The following is a 15,713-nucleotide window of genomic DNA, read 5'->3' on the forward strand; positions in this document are numbered from 1 at the left end:
GATGAGGGTAATAGATAGGGGTGGCCCGCCCCCATCTGGCACCACGGGGAAACCGCAGAAAAACCCCTGGCATCAGAGGGGGCGGGGTCACCCGTGTACGTCACGGGTGACCCCACCCTCAGCTATTTAAGAGCTGTCACGGAGGGTGTAGCATCATTTGACGGGTACCACCTATGAGGCAACAGGTCAAATGGCACCAGCAACAGGCTGAAAAGGCACCGGCGCCTGTGATTGGACGCCTAGCAGAAGGAGCCGTAACCCGCTGCTCTTTCCACAGCTCGCCGCCTGACCCGCTGCCTGATCCCATACCAAGATGAGTTAAGTGCCATGGGGTGGTGACAGTGGCTGCATTTGACGGGCACAGTGGCTACATTTGACCAGGTGACGGGTATTAAATCCGCGCCCCCTGATTGGCTGAGAGGCAGTTCAGTGTTAGAAAATCCCATACCAAGATGAGGTAAGTGCCAGGGGGGGGGGGGGGGGGGGGTGACAGTGGCTGCATTTGACGGGCACAGTGGCTACATTTCACCAGGTGACGGGTATTAGATCCGCGCCCCCTGATTGGCTGAGAGGCAGTTCAATGTTAGAAAATCCCATACCAAGATGAGGTAAGTGCCGGGGGGGGGGGGGGTGACAGTGGCTGCATTTGACCAGGTGACGGGTATTAGATACGCGCCCCCTGATTGGCTGAGAGGCAGTTCAGTGTTAGAAAAGCGCCTACTCATTTGATTTTCTAACACATCTGGGTGGGCTCGTAGCGCAATGCTCTGTGCCACAAGTTTATATTTTTTGAAGCCCATTAGAGCCTAATGCCCCATACAGACGGTCGTTTTTTGTGATGAAAAAAAAATGACGTTTGAAGTGATGAAAAAAAACGACATTTTTGAAACTTCATTTTCAAAAACGATGGAGCATACACACCATCATTTTGAAAAATGATGAACAAAGTGACGGCACTCTAAAGGGGAAGTTCTATTCGCCTTGAGGCCGCTTTTAGCTGGTTACTTGTTAGTAAAAGATGATTTGTGCTTTTTTGTCTGTTAAAGCGTGATGAATGTGCTTACTCCATTATGAATGGTAGTTTTACCTCCCGTCTCAAAACTTGCTTCTGGGCATGTGCGGGTTTAAAAACGTCGTTTTGCCCACACACTATCATTTTCATTGACACAAAAAATGACATTTTGAAAAACGACACAAAAAATTCGAGCATGTTCGAATTTTTTTTTGTCGTTTTTCTGAAGACATAAAACGACATTTTCCCCACACACTATCATTTTAAATGACGTTTTCAAAAACGTCATTTTTTTTCATCACAAAAAACGATCGTCTGTATGCGGCATAAGGCTCAGCGTCTTAAAAGGGGCTTGCGCCTGAATAGGGGGTGGCGGCGGCGATGGATAGATTCATGTTATCTATCCATATTACACAGAGGGTGGGGGGGGGGGGGGCGTGATAGAGGGGGTGCACGCACTGCCACTGGCTTGACCTCTTTTTTTTTCAATCAGGCAGGGGCTATTTCAGGCTCTACAAAAATAAAAATTACCTTTTGGGTGGAATGATAATGTTCCTACATTTGTTACTGAGTAATAAGAGAAAGCAGGACTGGAGAAAGCATTTAGAACTTGTGTTATATTGGCTCTTTAAGTATGAAAAAAGCATTATTCTAATAATGATGGGAACTCGATGTTGAATTGTGTTTATTTCTATGAGTCTGGCCTCTAGCGCTCCAAGGCCAGCTACTTTCCTACCACTGTGAAAAACAGCATTGAACACAGGCCAGTATAATTAAGACCGAGGATACCGGATCAGACGGACAAACAGTGGGTGGCAGACAATGCCTGCCTTGATACTCAGATCTATGTAGGGTGCTGAGAATGTGCAATCTCTGAAGTTCTTTCTTATGGTTAAAAATGGCAGTGGCTTCACTTAAAGCGGGAGTTCACCCGAATTTTTTTTTAGCATTAGATTGATGCTCATTTTGTGAAGGGGAATCGGGTAGTTTTTTTAAAATCGAAGCAGTACTTACCGTTTTAGAGACCGATCTTCTCCGCCACTTCCGGGTATGGGCTGCTGGACTGGGCGTTCCTACTTGATTGACAGGCTTCCGACGGTCGCATACATCGCGTCACGAGTAGCCGAAAGAAGCCGAACGTCGGTGCGGCTCTATACGGCGCCTGCGCACCGACGTTCGGCTACTTTCGTAAAATCGTGACGCGATGTATGCGACCGTCGGAAGCCTGTCAATCAAATAGGAACGCCCAGTCCCGCAGCCCATACCCGGAAGCGGCGGAGAAGATCGCTCTCTAATACGGTAAGTACTGCTTCGATTGTAAAAAAAACACCCGATTCCCCTTGACAAAACGAGCATCAATCTAATGTTAAAAAAGTTTTTGGGGTGAACCTCCACTTTAACCCCTCTGATAGAGTTAAAGTGTTACTAAACCCAGGACCCTGCATTCACTATATCTGGACTCCCATACCTCCCAACTGTCCCTGATTTCGAGGGACTGTCCCTGATCTGGAGCAATGTCCCTCATTCTCCTCATTTGTCCCTCATTTTGGTCTGATCTGTATAGATGTATATAAAATGCACTTTTTATCTATCAAAAAGTGTTTCCCATCACTAAACTTTCATCTGATTTCTAAATTGCTGGATTTGTAAATTCCAAAAGCCAATATAAAGAAATAGTAGTGGTAAAAAAAGCACTTGTGGGTTTAACCAATCTTATTTTTTTGTAAATTCTCCTTTAAGGGGGCGTGGCAAGGGGTGTGTCCTATGCCTGCATACTTTTGCTGATAGGTGTCCCTCATTCCCATCTCAGAAAGTTGGGAGGTATGGACTCCCACAGTACATGGAAATGCAATAGTTTTAGTAAATATAAACTGCTAAATATGTTTTTTTTCATCAGAAGTATATAGCAGTCTTGTGACTTCTATCAGTGTCTGGTTAAAGCTTGTAGGAGATGTTTTATTTGTCCCCTGATTGTCCGATGAGGCTGCATGACCCCTGACCCTCTGTCTGGACAGTGCTGATTAGCCCTATGCTGATCACATGCACCCTCCAAAGAAAAAAAAAAACTTTCAATAAACAGCAAACTGTGCATGTGCAGAGTTCTCCCAATGCTCTGTGCTATAAGAAGGTGGTTTGGGGACTTTGGAAGAAGGAGAGGATCAAACAGCCTTTTTACACAATGTGCAGGATTAACCCCCTAGGTACCACATTGAGTAGGACAAGAACGTTTTACTGCATTATACAGCCTGATTTTACTGTTGTGGGTTTAGTAATACTTTCACCACTTCATTACTGGGCACTTAAACCCCCTTCCTGTCCAGACCAATTTTCAGCTTTCAGCATTGACGCATTTTGAATGACAATTGCGCGGTCATACAACACTGTACCCAAATTTTTTTCCTCGGTTTAGGCTGATACGTATTCTTCTACATATTTTTGTTAAAAAAAATCGCAATAAGCGTATATTGATGGGTTTGCGCAAAAGTTATAGCGCCTACAAAATAGGGGATATATTTATTTATTTTTTAATAGTAATGGCGGCGATCTGCGTTTTTTTTTGTCAGGCCTGCGATATTGCGGCGGACATATCGGACAGTTTAGACACAATTTTGGGACCATTCACATTTATACAGCGATCAGTGCTATAAAAATGCACTAATTACTGTATAAATGTGACTGTCAGGGAAGGGGTTAACAACTAGGGGGTGAGGAAGGGGTTAAATGTATTCCCTGGGTGTGTTCTAACCAGTGCCGATCCTGACCTCCCTGGGGCCCTAAGCAAAATGACATGGCACATTAAAAATGAGAAGCGGGGGGCGCTGACGACAGTGACATGTCACATTAAAGAAAGTTGAGAAGTGGGGGGAGGGGGTGTTCTGCTGTCGGAAATGACATCTTACATTAAATTGAGAAGCAGGGGGTGCTGACTTCGTACCTCTTCTCCCATGCAGCCAGCGAGTTGAGAAGCGGAGTGAGGGGGCAAAAATGACTTCTCACCAGGCCTCTAGTAATTTGGGGGGCCCTTCGCAGCTTTGCGGGGCCCTAAGCGGCTTGCATAGTGAGCCTATAAGGCGGATCGGCCCTGGTTCTAACTGTGGGGGGAGGGGACTGACTGAGGGAGGTGACCGATGCTGTGTCCCTATGTACAAGGGACACAGCATCGGTCTCCTCTCTCTCTGACAGGACGTGGAGCTCTGTGTTTACACACAGAGCTCCACATCCCTGCTGTCACCGCTGATCGCGGGCACCCGGCGGACATCGCGGCCGCCAGGCACGCGCATCGGCATCTCAGCGATACGCCGGGCACAGTGTTTCTCCGATGCGCGCCCCCAGCGGCGCGCGTGGGGAATGCACATAAAAGGACATCCACCTGGCAGTTGAGAGCCGCGCTGTGGACGTCTTTCGTCTATAGCGTGGCCCTCAAGTGGTTAAGTACTATAGCATAACATTATGAAGTCAGCAGCTACAAATACTGCAGCTGCTGACTTTTAATATATGGATCCAGTGACCCTTAAGGATCCAGGGAGCCCACAATGTTGGCACCCCAACAGATCTTCGGATCGGCTGTCAGGTGCAGCCGCCGCCATTACTGGTAACGGAACCCTACTGCGCATACGTGAAGCGAGCTACGCTTTCTAATTGGTCTGGCGGCAGAGGAGACCAAACTTCTGGGAGACCGGGTCCACCATCTCCCGGGCCAGAAGTGGGGAACAATACCTGTCAAAAAACAGGTACTTGTTCCGCCTCCCCCTAAAAGGTGCCAAACGTGGCACCGGAGGGGGGGTAGACAGATAAGCAAACTTTTGAGAACTCCGCTTTAAATACCTATAATGCTGATGACAGCCAAGGGCAATGGGCCAGATTCCCGTATATCCTGCTGCGGCGTCGCGTAGGCTATTTACACTATGCCGCCGCAACTTACAGGAGCAAGTGCCGTATTCCTCAAGCACTTGCTCCGTAATTTGCGGCGGCGTAGTGTAAATGGCCCGGCGTATGGCCGTGCAATTCAAAGGGGGCACTTGTATTCAAATTAAGCGCACCCCCGCGCCGATCGAACTTCGCATGCGCCGGGCGGAAAAAGAGCCCAGTGCGCATGCTCCAGCTCACGACGGAAAACGTCAATGACGCCGACGTGAGCGTCATTGACGTAAAGTCGTATTCGCGGACGACTTAGTAAAACGACGTAACCGACGGAAAAAGACGACGCTGACCCGACGCCATACTTAACATGGCATACGGCGGACTGGCGTAAGGTTACCCCCTCATATAGCAGGGGTAACCTTACGCTTACGTAAACGACGTAAACGACAACTACGCGGCGCTAATTCGTTCGGGAATCGGCGTATAAGGCTCATTTGCATAGTCAAATGAGAACTGAACGTAAACGCCACCTAGCGGCCGGCATTGAATTACATCTAAGATCCGACGGTGTAAGTGACTTACACCTGTCGGATCTTGGCCGTATGTATGCGAATATGATTCTAGGAATCACTCGCATAGATACCCGGGGCCAAAAACAGAGATACGATGGTGTTTCCTGAGATACACCGTCGTATCTCTTCTGAGAATCTGGCCCATAGTGATCAAGACTGGTTCACCAAACATTCATTTGGCCATGCTGACACATGCCTAAGGATTGAAATGAAGTGTGAGTTTTAATGGAAGGTGCACCTTACTATGAATGACAGTATGGAAAGTAGTGTCGGTGGTACAAAAAATATGTCTCCACATACCTGATGTAGAGCTGTCAAGCCATCTTCATTACTCAGGTTGGGGTCCACATTACTCTTAAGTAATACCAGGACTGCAGAAGACACAGAGAGAGAGAGAGAGAGAGAGAGAGAGAGAGAGAGAATAGTTTTAAACTCATTTTAGGGAATATTTAGCCTTTTCAAAGATTATTTAGTCTAAAGCCTCATACACACGATCGTACTTCAAACAAACTTTTCCGTGGATTTTTGTTTGAAGGGAGTTGCCCGGGCACGCCCATAGCATACACACGGCAGAGCTTTTCTGCAAACTTTCCCGAAACTTTCCCACCATCACGTGTTTTTTTTGCTCTTTACCGCCACCCTTTGGCCAACTTCTGCTTTTGTTGGTTGATTTTAACATTGGTTCTGGGCATGCGTGTTTGTACTTCGGACAAAAGTCCGATGGATTTCTGTACACATGATAGGACTTTGCACCATCATACTTTTGTTGCCGGAAAGTTGGTCCATTTGCAGAGCGAACTTTTGTCCGATGAAAATCGAAAAAAGTTTGTCTGATGGAGCGTACACACGGTCGGATTTTTTAGGAAAACTTGCTCATTTTGAAGTTTGTTGGAAAATAGTCCAACCTGGACAGGTAAGTGTCCTAATATTAAAAGTCAGTGGGGCAGATTCATCAAGGGGATACAACGGCGGATCTCCTGATCCGCCGTCGTATCTCTGAGTCCAGCCGGTCGGATCTATGCGACTGATTCATAAGAATCAGTTCTGCATAGATCTCCCTTAGATCCGACTGGTGTAAGTGCCTTACACCAGTCGGATCTTAGGCTGCAATCTACCGCCGGCCGCTAGGTGTCGTCGCAGTTTTTTACGCGTCAGATATGCAAATGAGGAGAACCGCCGATTCGAGACCGAACGCCCGCCCGTCGCTTTTTTTTTACGTCGTTTGCGTTCGGCTTTTTACGTGGGATAGTTACCCCTGCTATATGAGGGGTAGCTAATGTTAAGTATGGCCGTCGTTCCCGCGCCGAGTTTTGAAATTTTTACGTTGTTTGCGTAAGTCGATCGGGAATACGGATGGCCGGAATTTACGTAGCCGCTGAAAACATTGACGTCCTAGCGACGTCATTTGGAGCATGCACACTGGCAAATTTCGCCGGCGACGCATGCACAGTTAAATCGGCGCGGGAACGCGCCTGATTTAAATTGTACATTCCCCCTAGCCGCAAAATTTGCATTCCGCCGGGGGAGTTACCATCCGACGGTGCAATTTTCGAGGTAAGTGCTTGGTGAATCATGCACTAGCCTCACAAAATTGGACCGGCGGATCGAAAATCAGATAGATTACGCGGATCTAAAGATCCGCTAATCTATCTGAATCTGCCCCAGTAGCTGCAGTATTTGTAGCTGCTGACTTTTATTTTTCATTTATTTCATCGGAACTCTTCTTTAAAAAGTCAACACAGCATAACAAATTATTAGCCTCTGATATTTACAGACAATTGTAAAAATCATAGATTTTCTATAAACTGTCAGTAAATTTACTGATGGTTGGCAACCCCATGCGTTTGTCTAATGCTATTTGCTTTATGTAAAATGGCTGTGCAAAAAGAAATTTAGTTCAAATGAAGTGCAAACTGCAGGAGCCCATACAACAAACCAGATTTCACTTTACGGTGGGTCGGATGTCAGTTGATTCGAATCTCTTTGGTTTCCACCACAGTTACTTATACTTATTTCTTACATTTATATTCAAATCAAGCCTAATCAGTCCATAATGCATTGCACAGTCACTTACATTACCTGTAGATAGCAAGTATACTTTTAGAAATACGGTATGTACAAGAACAGATTTGCATACCAAAATGTGACCTACATTTTTTGAAAAGCGGAACGCCATCTGTTTGGATAGAGTGTGCACAAGTAAAAATTTCTGTCAAAACATTTTATTGCTGGGTCCTTATTGAGAATTGACATTTCCCATACTTCATGATTCTGTAACATTCAGAGTATTGCAGTGTTACAACCATCCTGCCATTCCCTCTTCCAGGAGTGCATCCTCTACTTGATATTATGCAGGTTGGTGGCATAGGCATGCACAGGCAGTGGCGGCTGGTGCTCAAAAATTTTGGGGGGGCGCAAGCGAAAAAAAATAAAAAAAATTGCAGCCTCACTGTGCCCATCAAATGCAGCCATTGTGCCATCAATTGTCACCACTGTGCCATGCCATCAAACGCAGTCACTGTGCCATGCCATCAAACGCAGTCACTGTGCCATGCCATCAAACGCAGTCACTGTGCCATGCCATCAAACGCAGTCACTGTGCCATGCCATCAAATGCAGCCACTGTACCATGTCATCAAACACAGCCACTGTGCCATCAATTGTCACCACTGTGCCATGCCATCAAAGGCAGCCACTGTGCCCCTCAATTGTCGCCACTGTGCCAATTGTCGCCACTGTGCCAATTGTCACCACTGTGCCCTTTAATTGTTGCCACTGTGCCCATTGTTGCCACTGTGCATGTCACTGTGCCCTTTAATTGTTGCCACTGTGCCCATTGTCACCACTGTGCCATTTGTCACCACTGTGCCCATTGATGCCACTGTGCCCTTTGTCGCCTCTGTGCCCATTGTCGCCGCTGTGCCCTGTAAAATGCACTTACCTTAATCCTTCCACATCCCTCGATGTCCTCTCCCACCTTGGTGACGCTTCAGTCAGGTTACCGATAACCAGAATCGGGGAACCTGATTGGCTGAGACGGCCGTCAGTCTTATCCAAGGAACGCACCCCCGTACGTCCCGAGGATAAGACATCCGGGAGCCGAGGGCTGTACTCAGAAAGCCTATCAGAGCAGCTGGCTCTGATAGGCACTTCCGCACAGCCAACCAGCTGCCAAAATTCAGGTGGCCGGCACTCAAGTTCCGGCCATCTGAATAGACCAGCGGCAGCTGGCAACAATAACATACATTCATGCAATGCATGAATGTATGTTATTAGACTCAGTGGCAGGCGAGAGCCAGAGGGGGTGGCGCCCCAGCGCCCTCTATGGACGAACCGCCACTGTACACTGGAGGTGTGCCGGGTGTGCCTGGGCACAAGTGGCTGCTTTTGATGGGCACAAGTGGCTGCATATGATGGGCACAGTGACTGCATTTGATGGGCACAATGGCTGCCTTTGATGGGTACAATGGCTGCAATTGATGGCACAGTGGCTGCATTTGATGGGCAAAGTGAGGCTGCAATTGATGTTTTTTTTTCAGTATTTTTCAGTTTGTTTGCTCCCCAAAAAATTTTGAGCACCAGCCGCCTCTAGCATGTACCATTTATGGCAGTGCACTGAATGGCAACACACATTAGTGTGTTGTCCTGTGCTGCAACACATGACCATTGGCAGGGTGTGTTAAATAAATAAATGACACTGCATTGCACCACCACACATTATATTTCATGCTATGCATTACCCAGTAGTATAAATGGAGCCTCAATAGTGTGCCTGTGTTTCTGTCTGTTTGAGTCATAAAGTGTTTGTTTGGCTTGGCATAATGCCCAGAGTAAAAAAAACTATGGGAAAAGTGTAGGGTGTGCCCAGGTGTTGGCAGCGTAGGTGCAAAAAATAGAAAATGTTCTATTTTTTGCCTATGCCCCTACTCTATACCTGTGTTTACACACAGCTCTCCTCGTTCTTCAGCTCCGGAGGACCGATCGCGGGACACCAGCGGCGATCGGGTCCGCGGGTCCCGTAGCTTCGGACCAGGTCGCGTGCACGCGCCGGCGGCGCACGACCCCACGGCTGGGCTTAAAGGGCAACGTACAGGTACGTGGATATGCCCAGCCGTGCCATTCTGCCGACGTATATCGGCGTGAAGGGGTCCTTAAGTGGTTAAAGGGAACTGAGAGTTTCCCCCAAGAGGCCTGGAGGGAGAGTTAGGTGGTTAATTGCTGTTTGCAGTTGGTGGGTACCAGGGCCGCCATCAGGGGGGTACAGGCAGTACACCTGTAAGGGGCCCGGAGGTCCCCAGGGGCCCCAGATGGCAACCCCCCATTTTTTTATTTATTTTTTATAAAAAAATATATATATTTTTTAATATATTTATATTTTATTTTTTATTAAAAGGGACAATTTTATTTTTTAGAGGTCCGGAGGTCCCCAGGGGCCCGGAGGCCCCCAGGGCCCCGGATGACAACCCCCTTTTTTTAGAAAAACAATATTTTTTATATATATATTTTTATTTCTTTTATTTTTTATATATATATATATATATATATATATATATACATATATATATATATTATTTTTTTATAAATGTTTATTTTTTTTATATTTTTTAATTTTTTTATTAAAGGGCCCAGAGGTTTCTTTTTTTTTAATTAAAGTGCCCCAGATTGCAACCCCCCTTTCAAAAAAAAAATATATATATATATATTTTTATTTCTTTTTATTAAAGGGCCCCCCGCTTCTCGAATCGCGGCAGCCTCCACCCCCCCCCCCCCCGCTTCTCAATCTTAGGCGGCAGCACCCACCCCCTGTTCTCTGCTCCAGGAGGCCCCTGAAGCTGTGTAAGGGGCCCCATAATTCCTGATGGCGGCTCTGGTGGGTACTAGTGTAACATTGCTAATTCCATGTCTTAGTGTTATCCCATCCATCATGAACTGGAGAGAAATTAGTGGAGGGGGGGAACAGCCTGAGGCCTAGTAAGAGTCCTGCCAATTGGCAGTGAAGGAAGGAATTAGAGCTGGGCACACAATGTGCATTAGGCTGCGTTGCGCAGTACAGACCCAATGCAATAACAAGGTGAAATCATTTGTTTCCAGTTTGAACAGTTCACAGTAATGTGTACTAAGCTTTGTGAAAATGGAACATGCTGTAATGTGTTATAATGAGTCACAGTGCAATGCAATGCACTCTAAGGAAAAAAGATTAATTTATTTTGGCTCCTGCTGTGAACAATAAACCTGTACATAAATGCAACAAATTACTAAATGCATATCAACAATGCAATTCCTTAAAAAAATGAATGTCGATGCACGCCAACTAAAGTGCATTTAATGCACGCAAAGGCAAGCTAAAAATGCAATGGATGTTGTGTGAATCTAGCCTAGGGATGTGTGTGACCCAAGGTAAGGTGACCAGATATTTAAAGCGGATGTTCGCTCAAAAAACATATTAAAAGCCAGCAGCTACAAATACTGCAGCTGCTGACTTTTAATATTAGGACACTTACCTGTCCTGGAGTCCAGCGGCGTCCGCAGCAGAGGACGAGCGATCGCTCGTCACCCTGCTGCTCCCCCCTCCATCCACGCTGAGGGAACCAGGAAGTGAAGCGCTCCGGCTTCACTGCCCAGTTCCCTACGGCGCATGCGCGAGTTGCGCTGCGCCCACCGATTGGCTCCCGCTGTGTGCTAGGAGCCGAGTGTTCCCAGCACACAACGGGGGGGGGGGGCCATGGGATGTGACGCAATGCCCGTCTTTTGCCCGTGAATGCCAGGCCGGGAGTGGGTGCAAATACCTGTCTTTATCTGCACCCCCCTCCCCCCTGAAAGGTGTCAAATGTGACACCGGAGGGGGGGGGGCTGCCGATCAGCGCGACTTCACTTTAGGGTGGAGAACATTTTTTTTCTATACTAGTAATGGCGGCAAACAGCCACTCTCTGCCCCTTGCCACCACCGCCCACCTCACAGCCTGTCAAGTCTTACTCTCCGGGCCCTGGCCACTACTGGGTGGGGAGCAGAGGAAGATCCACCAAGGAAGGCAAGCAGATAGGCAGGCGGCTGGCCGGGACTTGAGCCAAGGTAGAAGAACATGCGAGCGGAGTTGGATGGGCACCCGAAACTGAAGAAATATTCCCTCCGCTCCGACCAGCTCGTGATCAACAGAAAGGGACACAGATAATGGAAAAAATAGACCCCCCCCCCCTAAGCTAGTAGGAGCTTAGGGGGGGGCAGACTGTTCAAATCCAATCTGGGGACAAAACCGGGGACAGACTTGGTCCGGGGACAGTGTCCTCAATCTGGGGACTGTCCCCAGAAACCGGGGATATCTGGTCACCCTAACCCAAGGGAATATGGTTCCTTTCTGCTGCTGCTGTTGTGGGGTGCTTGTAAAGAGCGTCCAGTATAGTGATAAAGATTACACTTTACCTTAGCAAGTATTCTCCCACCATCCTGTATGGTAGCCACCTTCTGAACCCTATACCTATGTCGCATATGTTACATTATCATGCATTTAAAGTGGAATGTTAGTCAGAAAATCCTGCTAGATCACTTCAGGTTGGCACCTTTTGCAGCTATAGCTATGTAAAACATTAAAAATAAATGCACATAGTGTTTAAAATTAAGTAATACACCGTCTCATCCTGCTCTGCACATGCTCAGTTGCTCTCTATTTTTAGGCACTGATGAATTTATAGAGACTGGTCTGCTGACAGCCTTAAAGCAGAATTACACCAGTGAGAGGAAGTATTAAAGTGGATGTAAACGCAGTGGCGGCTGGTGCTCAAAATTTTGGGGGGGCGCAAACGAAAAAACAAAAAACAAAAAAAACAATTGCAGCCTCACTGTGCCCATCAAATGCAGCCACTGTGCCCATCAAATGCAGCCACTGTGCCATCAATTGTCACCACTGTGCCATGCCATCAAACGCAGCCACTGTGCCATTCCATCAAACGCAGCCACTGTGCCATCAATTTTCACCACTGTGCCATGCCATCAAATGCAGTTACTGTGCCATGCCATCAAACGCAGCCACTGTGTCATCAATTGTCACCACTGTGCCATGCCATCAAACGCAGCCACTGTGCCGTCAATTGTTACGACTGTGCCATGCCATCAAACGCAGTCACTGTGCCATGCCATCAAACACAGCCACTGTGCCATCAATTGTCACCACTGTGCCATGCCATCAAACGCAGCCACTGTGCCGTCAATTGTTACGACTGTGCCATGCCATCAAACGCAGTCACTGTGCCATGCCATCAAACGCAGCCACTGTGTCATCAATTGTCACCACTGTGCCATGCCATCAAACGCAGCCACTGTGCCGTCAATTGTTACGACTGTGCCATGCCATCAAACGCAGTCACTGTGCCATGCCATCAAACACAGCCACTGTGCCATCAATTGTCACCACTGTGCCATGCCATCAAACGCAGCCACCTGTCGCTACTGTGACAATTGTCGCCACTGGGCCCTTTAATTGTCACCACTGTGCCCTTTAATTGTCGCCACTGTGCCCATTGTCGCCACTGTGCCCAATTGATTCCACTGTGCCCTTTAATTGTCGCCACTGTGCCCATTGTCGCCACTGTGTCCATTGATGCCACTGTGCCCATTGTCACCAGATTTCTGATAGAACACCTTTGGGATGAATTAGAGTGGAGACTGCGAGCCAGGCCTTTTCTTGTCCAATATCAGTGCCTGACCTCACAAATGCGCTTCTGGAAGAATAGTCAAAGACTCCCACAGAGACACACTCCTAAACCTTGTGGAAAGCCTTCCCAGAAGAGTTGAAGCTGTTATAGCTGCAAAGGGTGGGCCAACTCAATATCGAACCCAATGGACTAAAGCCTCGTACACACGCTCGGTTTACTCGGCAAGAACCAGCAAGAAAACTGCTGGCAGAGCTTTCTTGCTGAGTATACCGTGCGTGTGTACGAGGCTTTCAGGTTTCTCGTCAAGAAAACTGGCTAAAATCTTGACGAGAAAAATAGAGAACATGTTCTCTATTTTCTCGTCGTGATTCTCGGCAGTGTTTTGCACTGCCGAGAAACCCGAGCGTGTGTATACTTACCTGTCGCTATGAGTCATGTAATGTGACAGTACAGATCACATGACCAAACATAAGAGATGCACATATCTTCCTCCCTGCAGAGCTGTGTGATAAGTGTGGGCAACAGAAGAGGTTCTAAACTTCCATAAGGCAAGGGTCATTCTGAATATGAATGGGTCTGCTGGCCTTTTAATAGCCAATTTATCCATAGCACAGAACTCTTAAGCCTCGTACACACGATCAGTCCATCCGATGAGTCTGAAGGACCGTTGTCATCGGTTACCCGATGAAGCTGACTGATGGTCCGTCGCGCCCACACACCAGAGGTCAGAACGCCGTGACGTAAAATACAATGACTTGCTCTGAAAAACGAAGTTCAATGCTTCCAAGCATACGTCGACTTGATTCTGAGCATGCGTGGATTTTTAACCGATGGTCGTGCCTACTAACGATCAGTTTTGACCTGTCGGTTAGGAATCCATCGGTTAAATTTAAAGCAAGTTGGCTTTTTTTTAACCGATGGTTAAATAACCTATGGGGCCCACACACGATCGGTTTTGACCGATGAAAACGGTCCATCAGACCGTTGTCCTCTGGTTAACCTATCGTGTGTACGAGGCCTAAGAGTTTCAGTTCAGTTTTCGGTGCAAGATAAAATCAGGACAGCATCTTAGCCCATAATCATGAGATCATTACTCCGAAATTTTATAACCATTCGAACATAAGATACAAAACCAGAGAATGCATGAGCTGTATTTTATTAGGTATAGAGTCTGGATCTTCTCTTTATAATAAACGAAGATCTGGTACGCAACTCTCTCAAACCCGCCTGCACCAGTTCCTAACAAGCCACCATAACAAGTTTCAGAAGGTTTATTGGTTTATAAATAGACAGGTGTCCTTGTGCTTCCTTAACCTTTTCCTTCTCACAGTGATGTCGCAGTGTTACATACCTGAGTGACCCACCCAATCACCTTTGTAATATTGCAGCTTCGGCAACATCACACTGGCATTTATGATCCATCAAAAACATATTATTCCAGCAATTAAGACAAGAACATATGTCAGTAACATAGTTATTATCACTGTACTTGGCTGACTGTTTGGATGAAGAGATATATAGGTCACTGGAACCTAACAATTATCAGAAATGTCAGCTAACCAAACTTTTGTGGTCGTCCCTTCCTTGTGATATATACCACGTGAAGGTTACAGCACTATTTAGTACTGGTCAAAGGAAGAGCTGCGCTGTTGTAAGCTAAAATTAATAATGATATCTGTAAATAGGTCTGTGAGACCTCAATAGGATAACAAGAAGGGGTTAATTCCTAAATTAGGTAGAAACCTGAGCATAATCAAGTGAATAAATAGCATTCCGTGTGAACAAACAAAAAAAAAAAACCCTTAGGAATACCATTAACGAAGCGTCAAAGGTAAAAAATGTGAATATAATAAAAAATACTAATGCAGAGTGTCCATATAAACTTAAATATCCCCAGTGTTCAACAAATCCAATAGTCCAGGAAAAAGTGCTGACAGGATAGTGCCTCCACCAAATAATAACACTGCCGCTTACCAGATGGACGTGATCTCTAATTATAGGAGATCAATATGCCCATATGGTTGATATCCCAGCCTGGGGTCTGTATTGATAGCAAAAATCCCTCAGTGTGTTTCAATATTGCATAGAAGATGTCTCAAACAATGTAGCAATCCAGGATGCACCACATAAAAAAAGGAAGGGACTAGCATAGCGTAAAACCCTTAAAAATTGAATAAGTAACATAAAAATGCACACTTACATCGAAGAAGTGAGATAAGGCATATAAAATACAATCGAGCTGGCCGGCTCTTCAATTCAGCAGCCCGTATCTTCCGGGTCTGACGCACAACGCGGTGACGTCAGAACGTCGTTCCTCCCAAAACTATTAGTACTACTCTTTTCAAGAAGAACGTACATTGGATTTTTGAACGACATTTTTGAACGACATTCAAATAGTGACTAAAGTGAACCTGTCAATTTGTTCAATGGCAGCAAATTTGTAGGATCTTGATGGTGTGTGTAGTTTTTTGGCACTCTGGGGGTCCCAGAACTCTGGACACAAACTATACAAACGATCTTCCTCCCCCTCCTGGAGCTAGGTCCCACCTCCACCACTCAAGAGTCCATTGACAGAACCTTTTGTCAGCAGAGGCTGAGTTGTCAAAGTATGTCTAAAACAA

At 46.5% G+C, this 15,713-nt stretch overlaps 1 protein-coding gene across 2 annotated transcripts in view; it reads right to left on the bottom strand.

Annotated features, from left to right (window-relative positions):
• Window positions 1-15,713, bottom strand: part of PPP1R16B (protein phosphatase 1 regulatory subunit 16B) — a 76,361-nt gene that overhangs the window by 34,968 nt on the left and 25,680 nt on the right. For both annotated transcript variants that reach the window (XM_040330448.1, XM_040330450.1), the window contains exon 3: window positions 5,746-5,816. In XM_040330448.1, coding sequence (XP_040186382.1) covers window positions 5,746-5,816 — 71 coding nt within the window. The remainder of the gene's footprint in view (window positions 1-5,745; window positions 5,817-15,713) is intronic.

The sequence above is a fragment of the Rana temporaria genome, chromosome 12, assembly GCF_905171775.1.
Source record: "Rana temporaria chromosome 12, aRanTem1.1, whole genome shotgun sequence".
In the NCBI taxonomy this organism is placed as follows: Eukaryota; Metazoa; Chordata; class Amphibia; order Anura; family Ranidae; genus Rana; species Rana temporaria.